Source organism: Anabas testudineus, chromosome 16, assembly GCF_900324465.2.
Source record: "Anabas testudineus chromosome 16, fAnaTes1.2, whole genome shotgun sequence".
NCBI classification, from domain to species: domain Eukaryota; kingdom Metazoa; phylum Chordata; class Actinopteri; order Anabantiformes; family Anabantidae; genus Anabas; species Anabas testudineus.
In genome coordinates this window covers 10376833-10402465 of record NC_046625.1, presented here as the reverse complement: position 1 = coordinate 10402465, position 25633 = coordinate 10376833, and the positions used below count along the sequence as shown (strand labels likewise).

The window sequence follows — 25633 nt, the reverse complement described above, 5'->3', positions numbered from 1 at the left end:
CAACCTTATGATCCTCCAGGTGAATATTTAGACTTTTTTTTATTGTTACATTTTTTAACACTTTTAATGATCCAAGCTCATGTTATTTCAGTCCGGAAGGAAAACGTGCACCTGTTCAAGTGACGTGTCCCTTTGAACGTAAACTACAAAATAAAAGCTTTATACGAGCTCTCTCAGTTATTTCTGTAAAGAAAAGCATACGCCGTGTGTTGGAAGGTATCTGCAGCATGCAGAGGAGGACAGGTGTGGCAAAACATGTCGCAGGGGTTAAGAAGTACAACGAGGAGAGTAAGTAAGTTAAGTGAAACCAGATCTCTCTCCCCCTCTTCCTCCTCCTCCTCGCCCTCCTTCTCGGCTCTCCTTCACTCCCGCTGACCACATCTTGATTCTCCTCTGAAGACTTTCTCAGGGGGTTGTGAGCAACGTTTATTATTAGCATCTGCCTCAGCTATCTCCCTCTGTCTGTCGCCTTCCTCACTTTCTGTTTTTGTCTTGTACTTCGGCTGTCTTCATCCGTTTTACTTTGGTTTTCACTTGTCTTTATTCCACTAGTGTTTTTATTCCCTCTGTCACTTTTGTGGGGACGCTGTGAGGTTGTGTCTCTCCTTCGTTTCTGGTTTCCGCTGACAACACTGCAGGCTATTTTTTACTTTGTTCCATCTCCATGTCCTCCACTTTTTCTGTTCTTTAATGTTGTCCTGTCCTCTGTGCATCTTCTCTCCACAACTCCGCAGCGTCGTCTTGTTTTTAAGCCGCCTCTCCTTCACCTTCACTTTCACCGACCTTCCTCCATCCTCTGCTCTTCCTCTTGAACTTGTCCTTTCCCTGAGCAGCTCTGCACTCCTGCATAATGGGAAAGACAGAACTGTGTTCTCTGTATAAGGGTTTTCTGGACTGTATTTGCCTCTGTCTCTCTGTGAGTATCTCCTCTTCATTTCTTACCTCTGCATGTTGCTTGACTTTTGATCTGAAATCATCTTCACCACTTTACTTTAAGTGTCATCTTCTAACTAACCACATGCACACTGTGCATTTTTACATGTGTTTGCTTCGTGCATGGTCTTTTTCGTGGCCCATATTGTGCACTAAGCACACGCTGGGGTCCTGATATTAATAACAGTCTCAGAATGTGGATGGAAATAGAGACTCTTCCAAAGAGGCCAGAAATCATTTGACATTGCTTATTGGCCTCGTTTAGCACACACTCAGGTCATCAGGATCTATCTGGATGTTGAGCTCATGATGTATTTAAAAAACATGGCTACTTTAAGACACTTAGGTTTTGAAGAAATGCATGAAATAAACACCCTCAGTGCAGATTTGTTTGACTGTATTCATATGCATGCGAGTTTGTCTTAGTCGGGTGTAAGCTGGTGACCTTTGATCTTTAAGTCCAGAGGTCAGATGTTACTCAATCTGTTTGTGACAGATGCAGGTTGATCTCAGTCCACATTTTACTTTTTTTGCTCCACTTGTCATTGATTTTGTTTCCAGCGTAGCAGCGGTGAAGCTGCAGGTAACAACGAGAGGGACGCTGAGAATGGTCACCTGATCTATGAAAGTGGGGACATCCTCGAAGACAGGTGTAGGTATCAGTTCAGCAAACCTTTGCAGGCTGAGTAAAAATGCTCCAGATTTAATCTCAGTCTGTCTTACAGATGAGATTGTCGACACTTTGGGTGAGGGCACTTTTGGGAAGGTGGTGCAGTGTTTGGATCACAGCAGGTAATTTGCATCATCGAAAAGTTTAAATTTGGACCCATCTGCTAAATGTATGATCCCTGCTGGTTTCAAACACAGTGTTTTAACATACAGAGGAGGAAGTCAAATTGCTCTGAAGATCATTAGGAACCTTGAGAAATACAGAGAAGCAGCCCAACTGGAAATCAACGTTCTGCGGGAGATTAGTGAGAAAGATCCACGCAACAGACAGTGCGTAGTTTCTGTATTTGACGAACTTGTTATGATGATTCTTTTTTGTTTGTCTCATACATCTTCCCCCTCTTTATTTCCCGTCAGTCACTGCGTGCAGATGCTCGACTGGTTCAACTACTACGGCCACGTGTGCATCTCATTTGAGCTGCTGTCTCTCAGCACCTTTGACTTCTTGAAGGCAAACAACTTCCTGCCATATCCACTTAACCAGATCCGACACATGGCCCACCAGATCTGCCACGCTGTCAGCTGTGAGTCCTATCACACCTACCTTTTTGTTTCTTTTTTTTTCTCTTGTACATCTGGATCAATTGCAGTGACAGTAAGCAGATTATTCACAGCTCATCCCACGGACAGAGCATCAAACAAGCCAGGTAGATGTTGGGAAGGCGACTGTTATATAAGGATAAAGTGAAAGATGAAGCCACTTGAGGGTACATTTAGTTAGTGCTTTACGTGCATTGTACGTACACATACACAGCAGCTACACAAAATATAAACATGCAAACACATGCATATTTATCCCAGGAAGGATTTATGTTTAGTTTTAATCTAGGTACAGTTTTTACAGATCTCAGCTCACTGGGAAACTTTCCTACCATCATCAGGTCAAACTTTAATTTTGTCCTGTATGTTGGCTTACAGTCAACATGACTCATCAACTTTTCCTTTAGCGCTAATTAGCAAACTAGTTCCTACTGTATGCTGAGATGCTGGACGTGGTAAACATGATACCTGCTAAGTATGTTATCACTCCGCCTGTAAGTACAAACTCACAGAGTTGCTCCTGTTGCAGGGCTGCAGACTTTTAGTCTTGATGTGTGATTTTTGAGCAACACAGATGACACTCAAAGATTACATGCTATTTTAATAAACTACTCTTTATTAATTTATTATTATTATTATCTTTAATATTTCTCAAATATTCGATACATTTATCTTTTCCACGTTTACAATTTTGTTTCAGTAATAAATCGTGGTGTTAAACCAGCAAAAGAAATGTGACCAGAGGAGGGCGTCAGCTCACATCTGATATATCTGAATTTACTTTCTGTTCCCGTCCGTCTGTCTCCACTGCAGTTCTTCACGAAAACAAGCTGACTCACACCGACCTGAAGCCAGAGAACATCCTCTTTGTTAACTCAGACTACTCCCTCATCTACAACCCTGAGAAGGTTAGAAACAACTGCAGGCATGAAAATCAGCTTGTTAAATAAATGGGCATTAAGGCAGTTATAACACTGAGGATGCTGTTTAGTTGTTTATTTAACTGCAGATTTGCCTCAGAAGAACTTGTGAAACAGCCACTTTTTAAATTTCACGGTTTTCTGCATTAATTTGACATAAAATGTGATCTGATCTTCATCTAAGTCGAGTATTAACAAACACATGTTATGAGAATTTAATGCAGAAAACCATTAAATTAAGTTCACATACTTTTTCTTGCCACTGTACACACACTTTATTAGGAACACCATAAATTGTATTTAGCATTTTCTTTCTTCATTATTTCTGTTTCCTGTCTTCAGCTGCACTGGAAGGCTGCTGACGGTAGCTGCATTTTTATCAAAATGTCAAAACATGTCACAGTTTTCTTGTGTGATAAGGGATTTTCACCAGCATTTTAGCTGTGCTTACTTTCACTTTTACCTCCTAATGGTACGGATATGACTAAACCGTGAAAACATGTCTGGTTATCTGATCACTCATGTTTCTTGTCCTGTCAGATTTCCTTGCAGTTTAGTTGCCAGAAATAAACTGTAATTATCCTCTGTCTCTGCCTTCCTTCAGAAATGCAGTGAGCGGAGAATAAATGACACCACGGTGCGGCTTGTTGACTTTGGCAGTGCCACCTTTGACCATGAACACCACTCTGCCGTCATTTCTACACGTCACTACCGAGCTCCAGAAGTCATTCTGGGTAAGAGATGTTGATTTAAACCAGGGAGTTACCAGGAGCTGTCAGTTCCGTTTAGCTGGTTTGAAGCTTTGGTCCCTTGATGCTTTCCTGCAGAGCTGGGATGGAGTTACCCCTGTGATGTCTGGAGTATTGGCTGCATCCTGTTTGAATACTACGAGGGCTTCACACTGTTCCAGGTTGTGTGCGTGTTTATACATGTAGAATAACAGCATGCAGGAAGTAGGATGAACCTCACTTTACTGACATCTACAGTATATTTACCTACAGACTCATGATAATAAAGAACATCTTGCTATGATGGAGAGAATACAAGGACCAGTTCCTCAGAGAATGATCCAAAGGAGCAGGTAATGCCAAACTAAGCACACACACACACACACACACACACACACACACACACACACACACACACACACACACACACACACACACACACACACACACACACTCAAAACATTTATTTTATTCTGACAACACTGTGTTTTCCCCTAAGAAAGCAGAAGTATTTCCACCATGGGCGTCTGGACTGGAATGAGTGCTCCAAGGCTGGACGCTATGTGAAAGACAAGTGCAAACCATTAAGGGTGAGCTGCAAACTTTTAAACAGGAGCTAAATGTGTTAGCATAGCAGCCTTCAACAACATGTTAGTGTTAATCCAGGTTTGTCTTTCTTCAGAAGTATCTGTTGTCGTACGGGACAGAACACCTGCAGTTTTTCGATCTCTTGGAGAGGATGCTGGAGTATGAGCCCTCAAATCGTATCTCTCCCTCATGCATCCTGTGCCACCCCTTTTTCCTGCCCCTCATTCATCCAGGACGGAGTCAAGTCTGGAGGAACAGCTGTGATATGAGCAGATGACCCTGGATAGACAGGACTAGTAGCGTCCATGGTGCGCTTGTACGTTTTAACTCAGATCATGTTCATGTTCGCTTTATGTTTCATTTCAATCAGGAGGGACTTATTGAAAAAGATCTACAATGGCATGGACTGATAACAGTCGTGGGTACAACTGTTGGGAGCAGTTTTGGGAAGGTCCGGAGAAAGTAAACGAGACAGAGGACATGAAGCAGTGGTTTGCTGGTAATGTAAATATACACATATGTGAATAAATGGGCTCAAACATGCAAAAACACAGAATATTGTCTTTTAAAGGCATACATGTAGATCAAGTCTGCTGCAAAATGCCAAAAATACTGTAAAATACACAGAGACACATACACTGGATCTACCTCTAACATTTAGAGGGCTCTGTCACTTTAATACAATAATTTGGGTGTTTTTTCTAACGTGTTTTGTATGGAATGACTTCTTTAGTTGTTTAATAAATTCAGTTTATCTGTTGTCGTGTTTGGATTGTGGCCTCTCACCTCATCACCCAGTCCGTCCGTGCACATCACGCTCACTCCTCACTCCTCGTGCAACTGCCATTGACTCGCAGCCTTCTGCTCTGGCATCTTGATTGAGTGCAGATCAGCAGAGAGCATGGTCACAAGGGCAAGCGAGTGTGTGCACTCGCCAGTTTTTCTCTTGGCAGCCTTCGCAGAGCTGAGAGAGACTCAGTGTCAGCGTATGTGAGTCTGACTGAATGAGACCTTATACTTCTGCAATCTGTGTGTGTGTGTGTGTGTGTGTGTGTGTGTGTGTGTGTGTGTGTGCGTGTGTATTATTGAAGATTCTTTGCTTTAACAGTTTTAATTTAAGCAACGTTTTGTCTAAACGATGACAAGAGCCTTTCTCCATCATTTAGTAAGTTCTGTATCTGTGATGATGTTCTGTATCTACGGGACATGTGCAGCTTACCTTTTGGCAGAAGACACACCTGTCCTGAGTTTATGCATAAGATAATGTGTGTGTGTGTGTGTGTGTGTGTGTGTGTGTGTGTGTGTGTCTGTCATGTGTTGGACGCTGATCCACCTGAGAATCCCTTAAGTGGCTTCTTTGGCCTTGCATGGATTCTCTGATACAGATGCTCGCACACACACACAGAGTCATATACAGGAGATAAGTATATTTTAAATATAATCATCATCATCATCACAAACTTTAGCTTTGACGTCTCCTGTATCTGATCTGTGTCTGTACCTGTCGACACAGGACCATCTCCAACCTCCATCTATTCAGTTGTAAGACCCTGCACTCTGGATGAGTGAGCTGATCCCAGGTCTACTGCTCATCACAAACTTGGGGAGGTGTGGCTTTCCTCTGTGATCTTCTTAAAGCATTAAAGGTTTCCTCGCCTGTCCGAAACTGAAATGGCCTGATCAGCAGAAGGGAAAGAATAGGGAGGACAAAAGTGGAAGGGAAGTTAACTGGGGTGGTTGAAAAGGAAAACTGCATGTGAGGATGTGGTGTCAAAGCCAAATAGGGCATTAGAGTATGCTGTGCGGCCCAAAACAAACTCTGTGGGGTTATTTAAGGTATTAATATATAGAAAATGTGTCAAAAAGAACCACAGAGACGCAGTGCAGCAAAATATGAGGACGGACATACGCAAGGCAGCCGTACTGTGTTTAGTATGTGATGGTTTATAGCCCACTATAAATATATAAAATATATAAAAATAAAAGTGTAATTGTCAACAAGTGTAACTGACAATACAGTAAAGTATTATATATTATATTATAGTGAGTTATACAGTATTAAATGTGTTTGTAGTTTTAAGTACTAAATAGTGGAAGTCTGTTGTGTGGATAACTTAACTGTAGGAAGATCTGCAGCAGATGTCTAATGACAACTGAATGATAATGATTTTAGGCTGTCAAAAAGCAAATTACTGCACGTTGACAGTTGTGCTGCACAGGTTTTATTCCATAAGCAGATGTTTGTCTGTTTTTTTCAAGAGCATGCTTTCTTCAGCGGTTAAAGAATTAGTCATATCATATATAAACTACAAAAACTGTCAAAACAGCAACAATAAATAAAGATTTTCAGAACATGCAGTTTACAGGATTCCTTCAACATGACATATACGTACATTTATATATATGATGTGTTTTAATAAATCATGCTGAGGCACCAGTGTTACCTTCATATAAAATAAACAATTTGACAGTAGAGCACTCAGAATATCCTAACAAAGATAGTACAAAGGGATAATTAACTATTATTACAGGCAGGTATTGAATGTTTTTACAGACAGTTTTACTTGACCCCTGTGTGATAAGTCTTTTCATTACTCTCTCCATTCAGGTGTCTCTTTGTTTCATTTCCTCTTTGCACATCTTTGCTGATCTCTTCATCTCTGGATAGTCTGCGAACTGAATACCGGTTATTAGGTCTTGTGGAGAACCTGCAAGATAAAGCTTGAGAAATTTCTGAGCTGCACTGCTTTCTGCTTTACTGCTCCACTGCGCCTAAATAAAGACCCCAGTGTCCGACCTGTTAATGTCTGCATGTGTCACTCAACATGACATTAGCCATCGTCTCTTAATCTTCATCACAAACACGTGACTCATTGGGTGCATTCCCTGCCATGGCTAACGAGATTCCCCTCATTAAGTCCTCGTTAAGCGGTAATCTGCGAAGGAGACTTGGAGGAGGTGAGGACTGGAGTGAGTTTGGAGGTAGGGCAAGACGCAGCAGCTGAAACCTAAAACAGCAGAGAGTGTTTGTTTGTTCCTGAGAGGGTTGAGGTGCAGGGACACAACATCCAGTGAGGAGTTGATTCGTTTTGTTTTCTCTGGTTTGCTGTGAGACTGCGGGGGGGTTGTCTTGCAGCACTGGAGACCATCTGGCTGGAGCTTTATCAGGATTTTATGCTGTGAGCCTTTAGCCAACTGTGGCCACCTGCATGGGTAAGAAAACTTGGCAGAGGAAGACCAGGCTAAACCAAGTGTGACTGAATGATGATAAATAGTCTGTTTATTATGTCTGCGTGTGACATTTATCACGTTTTGCCTCCATCTTTCTTTTCATGCCCCTTCATGTGAATGCAAACCTTTGTAAGAAACGTGTGTCTACTTTGAACCTTGTCTCACTGCCGTCCTTGTCCTCAGCAGGTCTCAGCCTGAGTTATTGCCGTGTGTGTCGTGAGTTAGTCCTGTCAGAGCAACAAAACATGAACGAAAGAGAAAACCATCATAGTTTCACTCATCATCTGTCACAGAAGTGAGGCTGCAGTTGTTCCCTCATCATGGAGTCTGTTCTGAGAGTAAAAAAGTCGCTGGGGATGCCCATCAGGAAGCTGGCCAGCTGTGTGTCGGGGATGAAGGAGAGGAAGATATGTGCCAAACGCAGAAACAGGAGGGGAGGAAGAGGGTGTAGCAGTTTGGGGAAGACCCCTTCTTTCCGAGCTGCTCATCCCAAAGACCCGTCAGTCATCCGATCGTACCAGGCGGATCTGGAGAAAGAGAGGCAAGTGGACAGTGTAGAAAGACAACATGTAGAGGTGAAGTACTCCCATCATTTACTTCAGTAAAACTAAGAGTACCACATTGTCAAGATACTTTGTTGCAAGAGAAAACATTTTGTATTTAAAATAAAAAATAAGTAAAAGTATCATCAAACAGCAAAATGTACTTAAACTATCAAAAGTACTGATTGTATGTTAATTTATAAAACCTGTTTTTGTCACTGATGTGTTCAGTATTTCAATAATATTAATTATATTACTATACTGATTCACGACACCTGTACTGTGGCGGGAGTTAAATTGAATTGAATTCTGTCTCAGGTGTGTTTGTGTTTGTCTGCTGTGTTTACAGGAAGCTGCGGGAAGCGATGAACGCGCAGAAGAACGCAGAGAGAGCAGCCATGAGAGCTCACTTCAGGAGAAAATACCAACTGTCACAGGTCTGTGGGAGTGTTTGGAATAAACATATGCACACCTCAGCTTGTGCATGTCCTGCATATAATGGAAATATGGACATGTAATGTAAATGATACCACAACACACCAACCTAATTTTAATATATATTAAACTCAGTTAAACACTGTGAGTGTGACTAACAGGCAGTTTTGTACCATTCATACTTGAAAATGTATTCCGTATATATGATGTATACCCTTCAACCTCTTTCTCTTCTATGTTTCCATCATGATTAAGAACCCCAAGGACACAAACCACCTGAGGGCTGTTGGAGGGAAAGTGTCGTTCCCCCACGAGCTGTCGAAGATGATTTATCCTGAAACTAAAACCAAGGACGACGGCTTCAACCTGCTGAGCGCCTTTCAAGGCCTCAGCTTCGGCCCAGCGGTGCTCACAGGCAGGAATCACAGCAAGACGCTTACTGCCAAACCCGCTAATGTGGACTCCTGTAAAGTCATGTGATCACAGGGGAGATTAGTACATCACCATTTGATGGTGTTGAAAGGGAAACAGCAGGACGAATACTCACAAATATAACTGCTATTCCAACACAAACTGTGCTTTATATCTTACACCAGCATGTTTGCTGTCATAGGGAAACAGACTTTATTTTCTACACGTTGTTAGAAATGATGATGTAAAGCTCCCAGACAATTTAATTTAACATCCCATAAATGTTGTACCTGACAAACTTTTAATTAGGCTGTTAATCTGTTCATTGTGGCACAACAAACTTAATAATCCACCAGTCAGTGAAATTACAAGTCACATTACAAGTGATAGCATTTATTAGCAGTACACAGTTTAAACATTTAATTGTGGATGAATCACTGAATGGTGCTGCCAGGCTGAGGCTCAGGGGCTCAAAAGGGTGAAGTAGCTGTTTCATATACTACAAATCAAAACTAAATGTAAACGATAACACACAAAGTGACTACAATCACTTAATTACCATGAAGACTGGGCAGAATCACCACAGAGAAACATAAAACAACCACAGACAAATGCGAAATAACAAAATGAGAGATGCTGGCAACTGAAATGAGTCACAAAATGACTAACACGTGATGTGGGTCTCGCTCGTAGATAGAAAAGGTGGAGGCCACATGCCTGCTAGTGTCATGCTGAGGTAAAATAAGCAGATATGGGTGTTTATTTAGATATTCAACAGTCACTGTCACGCATCCTCTGGGCACATGGATGCTGCTGCATAAATAAATAATAAATGACAATATAGTGAAACAGAGCTGTAATAAAATAAAATACATCTTTATAGAAGATAGTTAAACACTGTCTGTGCGCGACATCTTAATTGATTATTAATCATTTATTAAATTTTTGTATACTCGTTAAAAATGCCAAATAGGAGAATTTAAAGTATGTACCAGCATTTTGTGATGACTGCACCGTGTCTGTAATGACTGATAAAACAACATGTTAGACTAACTGGTTGTGATTATGATGCTAATAATGAGATTTTTTTTTACATTATCCTGTCCTATGGATTTTTCAATAAGACGCTGCAGTTGTTCAATAATAGAGTTTGCTGTAGCTAGTGACTCACAGGGCTGTCACAGCTCTTTAAATTATATAGATCCAACTGGGTGATCTATACACAAGTAAGGAACCTCAGGGCAACACGTTCACATTGCACCACACTGTCACACAAGTTATGAAATAACATTTAGTGTACTTGTTTTGAATTTGTGATTAGCTGACGCTCGGTGAGCAGTTTATTAGTTACACAGCTAAATTCAATAGACTGCCAACTGAGTGTATCTGTAATGTATAAGGGCCAAATTGAGGTATTAGTTTCTTGTAATGACTAATACTACTGTTTGCACTGAGATCATTTTGCTGTGTAATAAGCTGCCACATGAAGCAGAAACTAGAACTTAACATTCAGACAGTTAATAGCTTTAAAAAAATCATGTAATATGTAATAAAGTTGTTTTCTTTTCCCGCTGGACAGACACAGTTTTAGTTTTGATGTGTGGGTTTTGTTTGACATTTGGGCTTTGTTGTGTTTCTCTTGACCTCTGAGCATCATATCCATAAATCAACCTACACTATCAGTTCATCTGAAAAATAAAACATATTCAAGGATACGAGGCTGGGTATGGAGGAGGGACATAATCAGTGCTGCAGGGCAAGGAGCGGTGTCACAACTGTGGGTGAGGAGCCATGAGGAGCATGTCCACCCGAGTGACTGTGTGTGTCAGAGCACCGGGCGCCCGTGGGTCTAGAAATCTGCTTTGTGGTGTCACGCTGCGAAGAGCCCTGTGTGTGACTGCAGCAGGTACAGTGGTAGATGAAAAGCTGGAGGGAAGAAAAGGGGTGAGAAAGAAGGGGGTGGACGGGCAGGTGAGGAGCTTTAAGGAGATCCCTCACACGGGGAGGAGCGGCTGGGTCAACCTGGTGAAGTTCTGGAGAGAGGATCGTTTCAGGCAGCTTCACAAACACATGGAGCGGACCTTCAACGCCCTCGGCCCCATCTACAGGTAGAGGAAACATGGCTGGTGTCAGAGCACAACTGTGCATCAATAGTGTGGCAGGATGTGTGTGGTTTTATACAACTAATCTTCTGTGTGTGTGAAGGGAGCATTTGGGCACCCAAAGCAGTGTGAACATCATCCTTCCGTCTGACATTGGTGAGCTGTTTCGCTCAGAGGGCCTACACCCTGAACGGATGACCCTGCAGCCCTGGGCAACTCATCGGGAGACACGCCATTACAGCAAGGGAGTCTTCCTCAAGTCAGTGTCTGTGAATGTAGATTACTCATGTTGTGGTGATATAAATCTTTTTAAGCAGCTGCACTGTGGGGACAAAACACAAGCTTTCATTACGTAAATCACTAGCTTGATTTGAAGGCCTCAGTTATTGTGCTATACTACTGTTATTGTTGCCTCTTAACACAGTTGTATGTAGCTTTGATAGCATAGAACCCACAGATGGAGCGAAGATACAGTATGCTGATGAATTCTGACAACAAAAAGCTGCCAGAGTTTGACATTTCCACATCCTACACATAGATATTTTAAAAGGTTGCTCAGTGATTTAGTATTGTGGGTGATAGATCATTAAAACAGTTGTTTGAGTGCAAAATATGGCTGATTAATATCTCTGAAAGACAAACCAAACACATGCAAACTCAGAAATAGATGTGCTGCTCCTTTACCTTTTTTTTCCAAGAGCAGAAGTGAAATGGATTGATTTTAATGTACTGCTTCAAATCTCCTCACCACAGGAATGGTGAGGAGTGGCGAGTTGACCGTCTACTGCTCAACAAGGAGGTGATGATGAGTGCAGCCGTGAAGCGTTTCCTACCTCTCCTTGATGAGGTGGCGAGGGATTTCTGTCGAATGATGCAGGCGAAGGTGGAGAGGGAAGGAAGAGGCGAGGAGGGGAAACGCAGCCTGACCATCGATCCCAGTCCTGACATTTTCCGCTTCGCACTGGAAGGTCAAAGATCACAATTGATTTGACATCAGTGGTCGGAGTGATTTGTGATCTGTGGTTTCTTTGTGTATTTTCACGTGTGATTCTGCAGCAGTGTGTACATGACTTTCTGTTTTATTTACACACAAAAGTTTGGTTCTTTAATCCAAAATGTGGAGACGTGTAAAGAAAATGGAGTTCAGATGGGATCATCCCATCTATTAACTGTCCCATGTCCTCGTCATCCAGCTATGATTGACCTTGAAGTCCTTGGGAGGGTATGGATTAATGTCACCACCCTCTTTCATTCAGCCTAACCATCAGTTTTATTGGCTGAGCCGCAAAAAACTGACGTAGACTGTGAGAGCTTCTCACGTCAGAGACGTTATACAATCTGCAGAAACATCACTTTTTAAAAAATGATACACGTGCTATTATCTTTCTGCTCTGATTTTGAAATTCTCACCTCGTACACAAGTAGAAGAAGCAAACCTCATTGACATTCTGGAGGCATTTTTCTCTTCAACATATTTTATAGATGTGGGAGGTCAAAGAGAACATGAACCTTCAAAAATAGAAACAGCGGCAAAGACGATCAAAGCGCCTGCATTCTTTTGCCAGCACTGCTCCTTTCATGCTGCCTAAGTGTGAATGCTTGTGTGACTCAGTGTGCAACAATTCTGTATGTAACTGTGTGTACGTGAGCGTGAAGGGGGGGGGTTCACTGAGTCATGCTGGTCTGGTCTTAATGGACCACCGCGCACGAAGCTTGGTGCAAAGCAGGGATAAGAACAGACTCTAATCCAGTTACTGATGTGAATGCATGTCTGCTAGGTGATGGATGTCTGGTGGAGGAGAGACGGTTCCTCAGAGACCTTATATGCACCCAGGAAACAAAATTGACATAACGGAACATTTTCTTCTTGTCTCATAGAGAAAAAAACACTGACTATATATTTTTGTGGTTTCTGCAGGAGATACATAAACCTAAATTATAATGCTCAACTCATGTATCTATGCAAAAGCATGATTGTAGTGGTTTTATTTTCAGCTTTATTTCTTCTGTTACATTCTGCAATTAATTAGAAATTCAGCCTTAAAGCAGCAAACAGCATTTCAACTGTTCCCTACCTGCTTCCTTCCTCCTCTGTAGCCAGTTGCAATGTGATCTACGGGGAGCGCATCGGCCTCTTCTCCTCATCGCCATCCCTGGAGTCTCAGAAGTTCATCTGGGCCGTGGAGCAGATGCTGGTTACCACCCCTCCTCTCCTCTATTTGCCCCATCGCCTGCTGCTCCGCATCGGCGCTCCCCTGTGGACCCAGCATGCCACTGCATGGGACCACATCTTCAGTCATGGTAGGAAGATCTAGAAACATTGACTGGATGTAGGTCATCATCTAACCCTGCATCAACCTCTCTTTAGTCAATATATTTCTCCTTCATTACTCTAATATCACCTGACTGTGCCATACTGTCTTGGACATCTTCAAGCTGAAGCGAGGATCCAGAGGTGGTACCAGCGCCTGTCATCCTCCCAGGGTCGAGGGTCTGAGGCTGGGGCATCTGGAGGACAGTACAGTGGGGTTCTGGGGCAACTCATGGAGAAAGGACAGCTATCTTTGGATCTCATCAAAGCAAACGTCACCGAGATGATGGCTGGAGGAGTCGACACGGTGCGTGTATCTGTGTGTGTGTGAGTCTTCTCTGGCCTGCAACTGTGCACCTCAACCTGATTCTGTGTCACTTTTCATTGCATCCTCCCTGCAGACAGCGGTGCCCCTGCAGTTCGCTCTGTTTGAATTAGGCCGTAACCCAGAGGTGCAGGAGAGGGTGAGGCAGCAGGTGAGGGCATCATGGGAACAGGCCGGTGGGGACCCTCAGAAAGCCCTGCAGGGGGCGCCACTACTGAAAGGCACAATCAAAGAGATACTCAGGTACAACAACCTCAACATACCAGATGATGAAATAAAACTATTAGCCAATCATATTAGCATGTCTTGTGAATGGACCTCAGAGTGCCTCATCCAGATGTAAACTCTTGAAAGTGTTATGGATGAAGGTAAGATACCTTCTGAGCTCACCTACCTGGTAAGTCCATTGCTGAAGTTTGGTAATACAGTTAAAAGCAGGTGGACCTTTAAGTCCACCTGCGTGGAAGTTATAGCACTTTACAAATGGTTAACATAATGTGAACATAAAGTAAAGGATGCTTCTAAAAATATTGCAATGCATAGTACAAGCTAATGCAACGTAAACAGGGATAAGAGATGATGGATGACATAGAAGAAGAAATCAGATGTCTCACTGAAAGAGCATGAAAAAAAGTTTTCCATCAAATACCTGAACCTGATCACTCCTGAGGTTGTGTTGAGAAATGAGTCATAACTCATAACATGATGTGTTTGTGTGTGTGTGTGTTTTATGACATTGTTTTGGGTTGTGCCAGGTTGTACCCGGTGGCAACCACAGTGCAACGACGTACAATCAAAGATACCATTCTACAGAATTACCATATACCTGCTGGGGTGAGTGGCAGACCTTTACTTATGTTCACTCACATTCTCAAAGAAACTCAAATCTCTGTGCCACAGCTGACTCATGATCAACTCTCCCCTCAGACATTGGTCCAGGTCTGTCTTTACCCCCTGGGAAGAAGTGCAGACGTGTTTGCAGCCCCACAACGCTTTGAGCCTGACCGGTGGGTCAACAATGGAGAGAAGGGCCAAACAGTGGAAGGGTCATCGTTCCGCTCGCTGGCGTTTGGGTTTGGGGCGAGGCAGTGTGTTGGGAGGAGGATTGCTGAGAACGAGATGCAGCTCCTGCTCATGCATGTGAGTGACAACAGACAATAATGTAGTAAATGTAATGGAATAAAAGGCTCAAATGCTCACTCTGAATTGTACAAACCATACTCATGTGAAGTAGCATAGTCCCCTGATGTGCTCCATCTCTTCACCTCATGACTTATCCCCCGTCGTCTCTCTCTAGATCCTGCTGAGCTTCCATCTCAGCGTGACATCCTCAGAGGACATCAAAACCACTTGCACCCTCATCCTCCAGCCGGAGACTCCACCAAGAATCACCTTCAGGAAACTGTGACACACCCAGGGAGAGGAGAGTCGTGCTGTCGTGTTTAATTTAACCTGTGTCACTCTAACATTACAACTCATTTCTTATCAGTGAAGGTTTCTCTGTGTTCTCGTATATTTTGTATTCAATCCAAGAATTTATAGTGCTGTAATAAAGTGTAATGTCCTCTTGATGCTGCATTCATTGTGGCTAAGTCTACAATAGCAACATTAAAATGTATGTCAACCAGGTGGCGCTATAACTCTCGCTTATATATTGATTTACCTTCGTCTCATTGTTCTTCCTCATCAGTCAGTGTTGACCTGCTTCACAGATCCAACAGGTTGGTCACCGCCTTTACACAAATGTAAACTTTACAGCGCCCTGGTGTGGATTTCTCTGCACCAGATATTGCTCACTGTACTTTTTAAAATGTGTTTAACATTTAACATTCATTTGTTATTTGACTATCGAAACAGGAAACTGACTCAGTTTAGGATAAATGATTGATGTAAGGAACGAAAAGAGAGAAGGTTTTGCCACTAATACTGCAAAGTGGCACATGTATTCTTCTACTTCTTATTTGAAATGTTATAAGTTTTTGTTCACTATCGTATAATTGCACTTTGGTCTTTATGCGTAAAACTGACCTTTAATCCACACTAGTAATTATGTGCAGTGCTTTTGTATAACACTAGGTGTGTGCTGCACAGAACAGAGGGCATCCTGGGTAAATTTTCACTGATCCAGTGAAGAACAAAGGTCTGTTTGTACTTTGGCTAAAGATTGACATCCTCGGTCAGCATAACTTCACTGTGCATAGGTACAGCTCTGTAGAGCGCAGCTTCATGTCATGTTTCTAGACACCGATGGTTTCTGTGTCTTTAAGTGAAAAACTAACTGACACAGAGACACGATGAGATCCTCAATCAGGAGTTCACAAGCTTTCAGAAATTAACCCCAACCACTAAATAACTAAATCTACTGTAACTTTGCTGAATAAAAAAATATTCTGCAAAAAGGTTTTCATCAAAATGGTTCCCTAATTAATAGCTAATAAATAATTTACTAATGCATAATATATTCATTGTGAGCCTCATAATATATAACATAATGTCTGCAATTTATATGTTATGTACCATTACCACGTTTTCTCAGGGTCCTCTGGTGGCTCCTGGAGTTTAGTTAGTTGCATTGTTTAATCTGACCAATGGATTAATCAAAGATATTTAAAATGAAAACGAACTGAAGAGAAATCAAACATTTGTTATTATTTCTTTAAAAAAACTATAATTATGTTTCTGTTTCTTTAAATTACTAGCTATAAATGTTGATCATGTGCAGTTTCAGTTTGAGGTCAGTGTGAGTATTACACAACCTGCAGCAAACAGACAGAAAAAATATCTCTTTGTACTATAGTGATAGTTTAGTGACATTAGGTTGTTTTTTTTTCCATTTTTTCCATTTTTAGCACCATCTTGGCCCAAATGGTACAAGTGGGAGGAGAGATGAGGGGGCAGCAGATGGGTCAGAGGCTAAAAGTGAATGAAAGACACTGAGCTAGACATGCAGGGAATGACAGGTGCAAAATGTAATTAAGGGAGAACAGGGAGAGACATATGCAGAGGAGGAAATCTGGAAAATAAATTTCCAAACAAAGTTAAAGAAACTCTAAAATAACTGCTAAAGCAAAAGGAACTGGTTTGGGTTGGTGGATCTGCAAGATTGCTCAAAATGGGTAAGTGAACCAAGGACATTTTACAGAGGCTGCAGAGTTACTGCATCATTATACAATGTTAGCATTTGCTTTGCAGTTAATTTGAAATATAAAGGGATTCAAGTCACTATTAATTTGTAATTTTCATTCATCATATTAGTGATTAAGTTGTATCAAATTATTCACTAATCTGTACAATAAACACTGAAAATGACTTGCTGCCTTTTAGCTACCCGGTTAGAAAAGGTCCTGCTCTCATTTCTCAGATGATTTTGAACTTTGTGTAGAGTCACTCGTCTGCTGTCTTACCTTGGATTCACCAATCGATTGTACACCCACATGATGACCTACAGTATGTTCGTGCAGGAATGTGACCCATGCAACATCTGTGTCTTTGACCCAATGTCTGCTATATTTATAGTCCGCCTTCCAGTAACAGGTACCTGTGCATGAGCATGTGTGTGTGTGTGTGTGTGTTTCCATGTGTACACCCTGGGAGGTGTCAGAGGAGGATCTCAGTGGGACACATAATGATGTGTGCAGCAGTGCGGCAGAACTGGGTCACGAGGAAGTGGAGAGAGAGAGAGAGAGAGAGAAAGTCACAAAGAAAAGGCGAGAAAACACTGACAGCTACTGAATCCAGGATGGAGGAGCTGTGCGTGTTCACATTAGCCTGCAAAACCTCCATCAGGGAGTTTCCTCTGCAGACTTTAAGCTTTGTCCTTCTGAGTTTTTGTCTGCAAAGTGTTTTGCATCAATTAGAAGTAAGAGCAAAGTAGGAATTCCTGGCACAACTTCACCTACAAGGTGCACGGATAACAAATCCCAATATATATAACTTTATTATGATAAAGTTGTTCGATGATCTGGAATTAAAATAACCACATAGTAAAAAATGACACTCTGTGTTGGTTGAAAAAAGAGACACTTGAGTTTTTAATCAGTCAAATCAGTCAACAATCTTTCATGAGATTCCTCCTTTGTTCACTTCACCCCCTCCCCCCCATTGTCCTCACCTCTCTGCTCCTGTTGCGCCGTTAGCACCGACCTTGTCTGTCAGGCTCTCCTCTCTGGTCTCTTCTCCCCTGTGGTGGCAGAAATTGCAGGCTTGACTGACTGTGACATCCTCTCAAATTGATGCCATTATACTGGCTCAAAGCCCTCAGCCAGGTAGCACAATGCTTTGCATAAAAGACACAGACTCCATTTACAGGTTCTGTGCCGCCGCAGTGACTGGCAGAGTTATCGGGATGCGGTGTTCATGATGTGGCATCACGTACTGGTATCATCCCAGTTTGCATATTAAGAGATTTCAAGAGGTGATAAAATATGATTTCTTGAAAGTGGGAGTAAATCTGCTTTCAGTTGATACAAGTTCAGCCATGTTGAATGTTGGTATTATATGAGAATTGTGTGTTTGTGCTCTTCAGTTCATGGAGCTTCACATTGGTCAATGAGTGCGACTAAATTAGACTCTTTTCAGTTTGAGTGTGTCTTCTCAGGATGCAATTTGCTTTGATTCTTTCTCTATCAGAGAAGGAGATAACATTACATCACATTAAACTTCATCTTGTTTTTCTGCCTGAAATTTTTTTTATTTATTTAAAATAATTTCATTAATGGGTTGCTTGTCTGTTTTCAAATGCTGCTGAAGCAGCGTTTAGTTTTCTTATTACTGATTCACACGACCGCTGAATGTCAGCTTGTAAATCTTCATGACCTCTCCACAGTCTAGTCAATGTCATGTCAGTGCCTCTGTGTCATCACACTCTCTGTTTCCTCTTCTCTGGCTGCACAAAATCTGTTGCGGTGAGCTGCCATTTTTGTCTTTGTTCTTCACTCCCAGCACTTAGTAGAAGTGTGGTTTTATTCATCATTAACACAGAAATCACAGCCATTTGAGGAGTAGCGCTTTCATGTCTGACTTCACCCTGCTGACAACATTTATCTGCCGCTGCAGCTCGTATCAGACGCTACTCAGAGGTGATGACGCTGCCGGACTCTTTCATCCAACGCCAGCAGCTGGACGCCAGCATGGCTGACACCTTCCTGGAGCATCTCTGTCTGCTGGACATTGACCAGGAGCCAATCACAGCACGCAACACCAGCATAATCTGCACCATCGGTGAGTACGACAACCTGTCACAGAGAGCGACTCTCAGCTTCAACTTTGTTTTCTGGCAACTGTTGTTTTTCATCACTGGCTTTCTGTACGAGAGCCAGCTCCTGGGTGATGGGTGGCCTCAGAGTTGGCAGGAGTCTGCTCAGAACAAAGAGAGACACAACATGCTGATTGCTTATTAGTTTGTCCCAAGCTCTGACTACCAGATAGAGGCTTTGATTCCCTAGCAACTCACATTTATTTTCATCATTGATTCATCAGCCATGTAATTTCTTAGTAAGTAAAATGTCAGTAGGATATCAAGGAGTGAAAATAGCTTATTTACATTTTCACATATCCCAATTGCTCGGTTAGTTTTATCAACAGTACGTATCCAAAGATACTCAGTTATTATATATGTTATTACAGAGAAAAGATACAAAGAAAGTTGGCACATTTCAGAATGAGTGAACAAAGCAAAAATCATTCAGTTTAATGAATGAGTCTCTCGCTGCTCTTCCTTTCAGGTCCTGCGTCACGATCCATCCCCAAACTCCAGGAGATGATTAAAGCAGGAATGAATATTGCTCGGCTGAATTTCTCTCATGGTTCACATGAAGTATGTATTGCATTTATACTACACAGTATATGAGTCTGTGTACTATTACTGAAGATTAAATATTACACACGTTTTGGTCTTTCACTGAGTCACGTATTGATTTCCTGTCTCCTTCCATGTGTCTGTCAGTACCACGGTGAAACCATCAAAAACATCAGAGAGGCAGTGGAGACGATAACCTCTGACCCCTTGTATTTTCGACCAATCGCCATCGCCTTGGATACGAAGGGCCCGGAGATCCGCACCGGTTTAGTGAAAGGGGTGATGATCTTACACTTCATCTATCAAGCAGTTTAAACTGAATCGACCAGTCACATGCAGTCAGGTGTAAGAGCTGCAGAAAGCGTTCATATTTGTACCGTGCACTTTTCCCTTTCCATCTTCATGTGACTGTGTTGTTCTTCGTGCTGCTGTTGCATGCTGTCTGCTTTGCTGAACAAATAATTCAAAACTGCTGGAAACATTCACGCCTTGATTAACTTACAAAAGGCTCTGCGTGACGTGTAAGCTGCACACTGACACTTCCTTGTTGTGTCTCTTCTAACGTCATTCAGCTATACAGTAGCTTAATTGTTAGATAAAATGGAACACACCTGATTTTAGCATATTTTTGCATTAACAGGAAGAAATTTTACACAGTATACAGTAGCTGTTGTTTTCAGTTGTTTTCATCATCATTTGCTCTCAGAGCCTCTTTCAGCCTCCCCTTCAGCCACATACACTGTAAAACACACCTGCTTTTTGAAGCTCAGCATGCAATGAAATCAAACATTTGTGAGTCTAGACAGTCTCTCTCAGGACATGAAACCAAATGATTGATTCTTGTTTCTTTTGCATGAGCATTATGTTTGCCAGCTAGGTGTACGTCATTGAAGATGATGACATCGGAAGTTGGAGTGTTTCCATGTTAGAATTCTTGTGTGCAAACATAAGAAAACACTACAAACAAACACAATGTCAACACAATACATTTGAAAACTTTATTTCACTTTGGAAAACTGTGCACTCTAATTGTTGAGGTGATTTCCTCAAAACTAATTTCTTTGAAATGACTATGACAGATGAATAATAATGAAAGATAGTGAAGCGAAGTTTACTACAATAAAAATGCTATTTAATGCATCACTAACCATAAAAATTACTTCTTTAGTCTATTAGTTGTCCCACAAGGACACCATGCTTAATGTATGTATAATCAAAAGATAATAGCGTGCACTTAAAGGCAGCATTGCATTCGTGATAATTGTGTCTGTCTGTTGTGGTTGGTGTGTGTGTACTTTCTTCTACAGAAAGTGGAGGAGGAGGTGGAGCTGGAGAAGGGCAGCCATGTCCGTGTGGTGACAGCAGAGATTGACAAAGACAAGACAGATGGAAAGATTATCTGGGTGGACTATCCCAACGTGTCCAAAGTCCTCAAGAAGGGAAGCAAGATCTACATAGACGATGGTCTCATTGGGCTCAAAGTCACAGAGCTAGGTAATGAACATAACCTACACAAGACAATCTAGCTCACCTTTTGTAAAAAGCGTTTTTTTTTTATTGAATTGAAATTGAAACAAAGAATCTCTAATAAACAATGGACAAAAATAGATATGAGACTGCAGTGTGTTGTAATCACTGGACCACAGTCCAGCATTTACATTAAAATTATGACTGAATGTTATTTACATGATCCAATCATTGAAATCTAAAAGAGGCCATTTCCAAAACATCAGTATCTCTTTTCAAGAATATTTCCAAAGAAACTGAGTTTAAATCACTCTTATGTCTGTGTTTTCAAATCCTGGAACCAGTTTTAATGTGAAGTTTTAATTTTGTAAATGTCAGGGACATTTTTTCAGACAGTTTGTTAATGTGATCCAACAGGACAGGATCATAACTCTGACACAACTGTAAAAATCTACTCTTATTTTCTCCTACTGTGTCTTATTTTCTTCTCCCTCTGCAGGCTCTGACTGGGTTGACACCGTGGTTGAGGCTGGGGGAGTGCTTTGCAGTCGTAAAGGTGTTAACCTCCCGGGCTGCGACCTGGTCGGCCTGCAGGCGGTCAGCGAGCGGGATGAGGCTGACCTGAGGTTCGGAGTGGCCCAGGGTGTCGACATGGTGTTTGCCAGCTTCATCCGCTCAGCTCAGGATGTCAAGGATGTACGACGAGCTCTGGGGGCACATGGACGACATATCAAAGTGATCAGCAAGGTGGAAAGCCGGCAGGGGGTTCAGAAGTGAGTCAAAGAAAAGACTTGAATTAAAACCATTTGGGTAGAGTTATTTTGATTTGAGCGACACAGTGGCTGAAGGCAGTGACTCCTTGATGAGGCTGTCACAGGACTTAGAAACCCTCTGCTGTCGGCGGTCCCTCCTGTGGACAGTTAGCTGTTTGTGATGGATGGACATATGTCAACCCTGGATTTTGCACATCTAATATAAGCTATCTGTGCGGCTGTCAGAGTGAGTTATAGCTGCCATTTAATATGTGAAGCAGTTTCTGTCACAGCTCTTTCAGCTTCCTTGTTTCTCTCTTGCTGTGTCCGAGTGCTCACTGACTGTAATTTAAATTATATTTACTTAGCTAGGATGATAAAGATCAAGTTCAACACAGTCATTATACTGTGTATAAACATTGTTGTGTGTGTGTGTTATTCAAAAAAAATCCTGCAGTTCCTTGTTGTTCATACATGGATTTGGATTTTATCCAGATAATTTAGGTGATTTAGATCTCAGTACAACACTGCCTTAAATATGTTTTTAATATGCAGACAGAGTTTACAGAATCCTGTTGTTGCACACTGTGATCTGCATTTTAATAGTTCTTGGCTAATGCACAGAAGCAGCAGCAACATCGGTTTTGGTCTTTCCATCTCCTCATCTTCTCTCAGCCTTTTGTGCTCTTTTCCTACTTCCTATTTTTTAATCCTCTGCCTCCTCTTCTCCTCTAATCGGTCTGTCAGGTTTGAGGAGATCCTGGCTGAGAGCGACGGCGTGATGGTTGCCAGGGGCGACCTGGGGATCGAAATCCCGGTGGAGAAAGTCTTCGTCGCCCAGAAGATGATGATTGGGCGCTGCAACTCTGCAGGCAAGCCCGTCATCTGTGCCACACAGGTCAGAGCAAGACACAAACGCACCCACAGAGAAATGATACAATATGCAGATCTGGACTCTGACCACAGTGTTAGACGATCAAATGTCAAATAGGTGAAAGTAAACTAGCATTAAAACCGAGCAGGCACACATTAACTTTACACTCCTGTGTTATGTACCCACACAAACACACACACACACACACACACACACACACACACACACACACACACACACACACACACACACACACACACACACACACAGTTGTCATTAAATCCATTCTCAAACACACACTTCCACTCATTCACACAAGCACACACATGCACACTCCTGCAGCCATGTTGAGTCACAGTGCACTGTCTTGTTTGTGCTACAGCTCTTGACTCAGAGTGACAGTGTTATAGCAGGTTTGCAACTCGAGATCTGAGCCCACAGACGACACCCACACACATACACTAATAAGCATTAACTGCAGCTTCTTAACTACTACAAAGATGCAGTCTCTGAGGCAACGCTGTGAGCTGCCTCATTTTCTGACGGTCTCCTTTGCTCATTGACTCATAATACTGAATCTCCGGAATGTCAATAGCAATCTCTCTAATTCAGGTTGACCTGCCGCAGTTAAAATGATTTCTCGTTTTCACCTATATACATCACAAAATCTGACGTATGCAAATACAAATATGATAATGGAGATAAGCAGTATTGTGGTTGTGTGGTTGTAGATGCTGGAGAGCATGGTGTCCCACGCACGGCCAACCAGAGCAGAGGGCAGTGACGTCGCCAACGCTGTGCTGGATGGAGCCGACTGTGTAATGTTGTCTGGGGAGACCGCCAAGGGACAGTTTCCTGTGGAGGCAGTCGCAATGATGCACTCGGTGTGTGTTTCAGCGTGTCCATTATGTCCATTCTGTTACATCTGACTTTGTGCCCTCTGATAATGATCTCCCTCTCCGTTCCCCCGTCACTCCCTGTCTCTCTCTCAGATCTGCAGGGAGGCAGAGGCAGCCATTTTTCACCAGCAGCTTTTTGAGGAGTTGCGTCGCCTCACTCCTCTCTCCTCTGACCCCACCGAGGTCACAGCAATTGGAGCTGTAGAGTCCTCTTTCAAATGCTGTGCAGGGGCCATCATAGTCCTCACCACCAGTGGCAGGTGTGTATGATGATCCAAAAACCCTGGCTTACATTACATTACATGTTCAGTTAAAATAGTTAATGGTTAATAATGATTGTGATGAATAGTTAGACACTCCTTAGCTCTAAATGTCATCACTTTGAACGTTATTCCTTGGACACATGTATACAGTCGTTTGCACATATCATAGACTTATTCCTAAGTGTTGGACCTGAGTGAACATGTGCCTTTTTAAGTTTGTCTTTCACTATCTGCAAACACATTACATTGCACAGCCTTTTAAATGTCTCTTTAAACAACAGATGTTAGTTTATACCCCAGAGCAAAGCTACAGACTCAATATTGCAGTGCTGTTTACTGTATCCTCAGGAGACACTCTTTGTTGACGATAATGTTTTATTGTGGTCCTTACTGTATATTTTAGTGTGTTTTCTAAGTGCTTGCTATGGGAACTAACTTGCCTGCCTGACAAATTATAGATTTCTCCTAACACACATATCTTCAAACATCACAAACACATTAAAGGAAAAACCAGTACAGCATAAAAGAGTGAAGAAAGCTAACGAGTGGAGAACGGGCAGGTGTTTGAGTAGGAACCTGACCTGAAGTGACACCTGCTTTTAGATCTTAGGAAAAGCGTCATGGAGCAGCATCTTTTAAAATCAGGGAAATGACGTTCATCCATTAGAGACTTCTGAGAAATCTTTGCCAAGGAGCTCTTAGGCTGTTTTGACACTACTTCCATGAAAATTGTGTTCATGTGCATCAACAACAATCATTTCTGTTTCTTCTCATCTCGGCAGATCGGCACATCTTCTGTCCAGGTACCGCCCTCGCTGCCCCATCGTTGCCGTCACCAGAAGCCCTCAGGTTTGTCTCTTCCTTTCTTCTGCTTATTACCAGTGCAGTAGTTTTGAATGAAACAGGACTTAATTATTCAGAACTCGCACTTACTCAAAACACTGATACAGTGTGATCCAGTCAGTATTTACACTCACTGTCTGTTGTGAACAGTGTTAAAGATGTCAGAGCGTATGTTTGTTACTTCGGAGACAGTTGTTAGTGTGCGTCAGAAACAACATTTTATGCTTCTGCTGATATTGCTGCAAAGAGCCAAAAAGAATTTCATTGGCCGCTTTTCTGCAAAGCATCTTTATAGACACATGTTTTTGGTCTTACATACTGTTACTCATTCCCTTATTATTGCTGAACGTTCACTCTCTATGTCCTTGTTCTGTCCTGCAGGTGGCTCGTCAGTCCCAGCTGTTGAGAGGAGTGTTTCCCGCCCTCTTCCACCCTCTCCCTGCTCCCGTCTGGGCCGACGATGTAGACAACAGAGTCAACTTTGGCATGGATATAGGTCAGTGGGTGTGTGTGCTGTTTGTGTCTTACCCTGCTTACTGTATGCCATGATTTTGTCTTTCACACACTGCCTCTCTGTTTATCTCCACCCACCTCCTCAGGGAAAGCAAGAGGGTTCTTCAAATCAGGCGACATGGTGATTGTGGTGACAGGCTGGATCCCAGGGTCCGGTCATACTAACATTATGAGGGCCGTCAATGTCCCGTAACAAGCGGATCTCACTGGACCCATCTGGAATCTGACTGACATGCTGAGCTGACCCTTCTGATCCTCTTTAAGACAGTCCTTATGATGTTTGTAATGAAAACCGAAATGAAATTAATGACCAGAAACCACCAACAGATTTGAAAGAAATTATAAGCAGAAACAAAAACAACATCTAAAACTGGTCCCTGAATGAAAAGTGACAACTCCCTCCAAATAAAGCTTGAATCATTCATTCTAA

The 25633-nt window shown here is 42.2% G+C and overlaps 4 protein-coding genes across 5 annotated transcripts; all 4 read left to right on the top strand.

Moving 5' to 3' along the window:
- The first annotated feature begins 850 nt into the window (after nucleotides 1–850).
- On the top strand, nucleotides 851–5127 carry clk2b (CDC-like kinase 2b). Its single transcript, XM_026372109.1, has 11 exons — nucleotides 851–916; nucleotides 1495–1585; nucleotides 1659–1725; nucleotides 1816–1932; nucleotides 2020–2186; nucleotides 3016–3110; nucleotides 3727–3856; nucleotides 3950–4032; nucleotides 4124–4203; nucleotides 4350–4440; nucleotides 4533–5127. Exons 1-11 carry the CDS (start codon nucleotides 851–853, stop codon nucleotides 4713–4715), a joined length of 1170 nt encoding a protein of 389 aa, XP_026227894.1. The 3' UTR covers nucleotides 4716–5127.
- A 2612-nt stretch (nucleotides 5128–7739) lies between these two features.
- LOC113169419 (complexin-3-like) lies at nucleotides 7740–9570 on the top strand. Its single transcript, XM_026370811.1, has 3 exons — nucleotides 7740–8214; nucleotides 8565–8648; nucleotides 8902–9570. The coding sequence occupies exons 1-3, from the start codon at nucleotides 7990–7992 to the stop codon at nucleotides 9124–9126; spliced, it is 534 nt and encodes a 177-aa protein (XP_026226596.1). The 5' UTR covers nucleotides 7740–7989; the 3' UTR covers nucleotides 9127–9570.
- Nucleotides 9571–10772: 1202 nt separating this feature from the next.
- On the top strand, nucleotides 10773–15364 carry LOC113169417 (cytochrome P450 11B, mitochondrial). Its single transcript, XM_026370808.1, has 9 exons — nucleotides 10773–11165; nucleotides 11263–11418; nucleotides 11913–12127; nucleotides 13257–13460; nucleotides 13596–13777; nucleotides 13872–14038; nucleotides 14551–14629; nucleotides 14723–14935; nucleotides 15093–15364. The coding sequence occupies exons 1-9, from the start codon at nucleotides 10849–10851 to the stop codon at nucleotides 15201–15203; spliced, it is 1644 nt and encodes a 547-aa protein (XP_026226593.1). The 5' UTR covers nucleotides 10773–10848; the 3' UTR covers nucleotides 15204–15364.
- Nucleotides 15365–15489: 125 nt separating this feature from the next.
- On the top strand, nucleotides 15490–25633 carry pklr (pyruvate kinase L/R). Of its 2 annotated transcripts, none has more exons than XM_026370810.1 (12): nucleotides 15490–15516; nucleotides 18851–19015; nucleotides 19519–19610; nucleotides 19740–19871; nucleotides 20900–21086; nucleotides 21559–21832; nucleotides 22559–22709; nucleotides 23417–23569; nucleotides 23678–23844; nucleotides 24630–24696; nucleotides 25072–25186; nucleotides 25290–25633. In XM_026370810.1, the coding sequence occupies exons 2-12, from the start codon at nucleotides 18877–18879 to the stop codon at nucleotides 25394–25396; spliced, it is 1584 nt and encodes a 527-aa protein (XP_026226595.1). In that variant the 5' UTR covers nucleotides 15490–15516; nucleotides 18851–18876; the 3' UTR covers nucleotides 25397–25633. The 2 variants fall into 2 exon arrangements, with proteins under 2 accessions (XP_026226595.1, XP_026226594.1); XM_026370809.1 differs by lacking the exon at nucleotides 15490–15516 and adding an exon at nucleotides 16473–16911.

What these genes read in the sequence shown, in the direction of transcription:
- LOC113169419 (XM_026370811.1), top strand. Translation starts at nt 7,990, where the DNA reads ATGGAGTCTGTTCTGAGAGTAAAAAAGTCGCTGGGGATGCCCATCAGG. An exon ending in ATCTGGAGAAAGAGAGGCAA is followed by an intron (nt 8,215 to 8,564) that starts GTGGACAGTGTA and finishes GTTTACAGGAAG; the next exon opens with CTGCGGGAAGCGATGAACGC. An exon ending in GAAAATACCAACTGTCACAG is followed by an intron (nt 8,649 to 8,901) that starts GTCTGTGGGAGT and finishes ATCATGATTAAG; the next exon opens with AACCCCAAGGACACAAACCA.
- clk2b (XM_026372109.1), top strand. Translation starts at nt 851, where the DNA reads ATGGGAAAGACAGAACTGTGTTCTCTGTATAAGGGTTTTCTGGACTGT. An exon ending in CAGTGTTTGGATCACAGCAG is followed by an intron (nt 1,726 to 1,815) that starts GTAATTTGCATC and finishes TTTAACATACAG; the next exon opens with AGGAGGAAGTCAAATTGCTC. An exon ending in GATCTGCCACGCTGTCAGCT is followed by an intron (nt 2,187 to 3,015) that starts GTGAGTCCTATC and finishes TCTCCACTGCAG; the next exon opens with TTCTTCACGAAAACAAGCTG.
- LOC113169417 (XM_026370808.1), top strand. Translation starts at nt 10,849, where the DNA reads ATGAGGAGCATGTCCACCCGAGTGACTGTGTGTGTCAGAGCACCGGGC. An exon ending in GCCCTCGGCCCCATCTACAG is followed by an intron (nt 11,166 to 11,262) that starts GTAGAGGAAACA and finishes GTGTGTGTGAAG; the next exon opens with GGAGCATTTGGGCACCCAAA. An exon ending in AGCAAGGGAGTCTTCCTCAA is followed by an intron (nt 11,419 to 11,912) that starts GTCAGTGTCTGT and finishes TCCTCACCACAG; the next exon opens with GAATGGTGAGGAGTGGCGAG.
- pklr (XM_026370809.1), top strand. An exon ending in CCGTCATCTGTGCCACACAG is followed by an intron (nt 22,710 to 23,416) that starts GTCAGAGCAAGA and finishes GTGTGGTTGTAG; the next exon opens with ATGCTGGAGAGCATGGTGTC. An exon ending in CCGTCACCAGAAGCCCTCAG is followed by an intron (nt 24,697 to 25,071) that starts GTTTGTCTCTTC and finishes TCTGTCCTGCAG; the next exon opens with GTGGCTCGTCAGTCCCAGCT.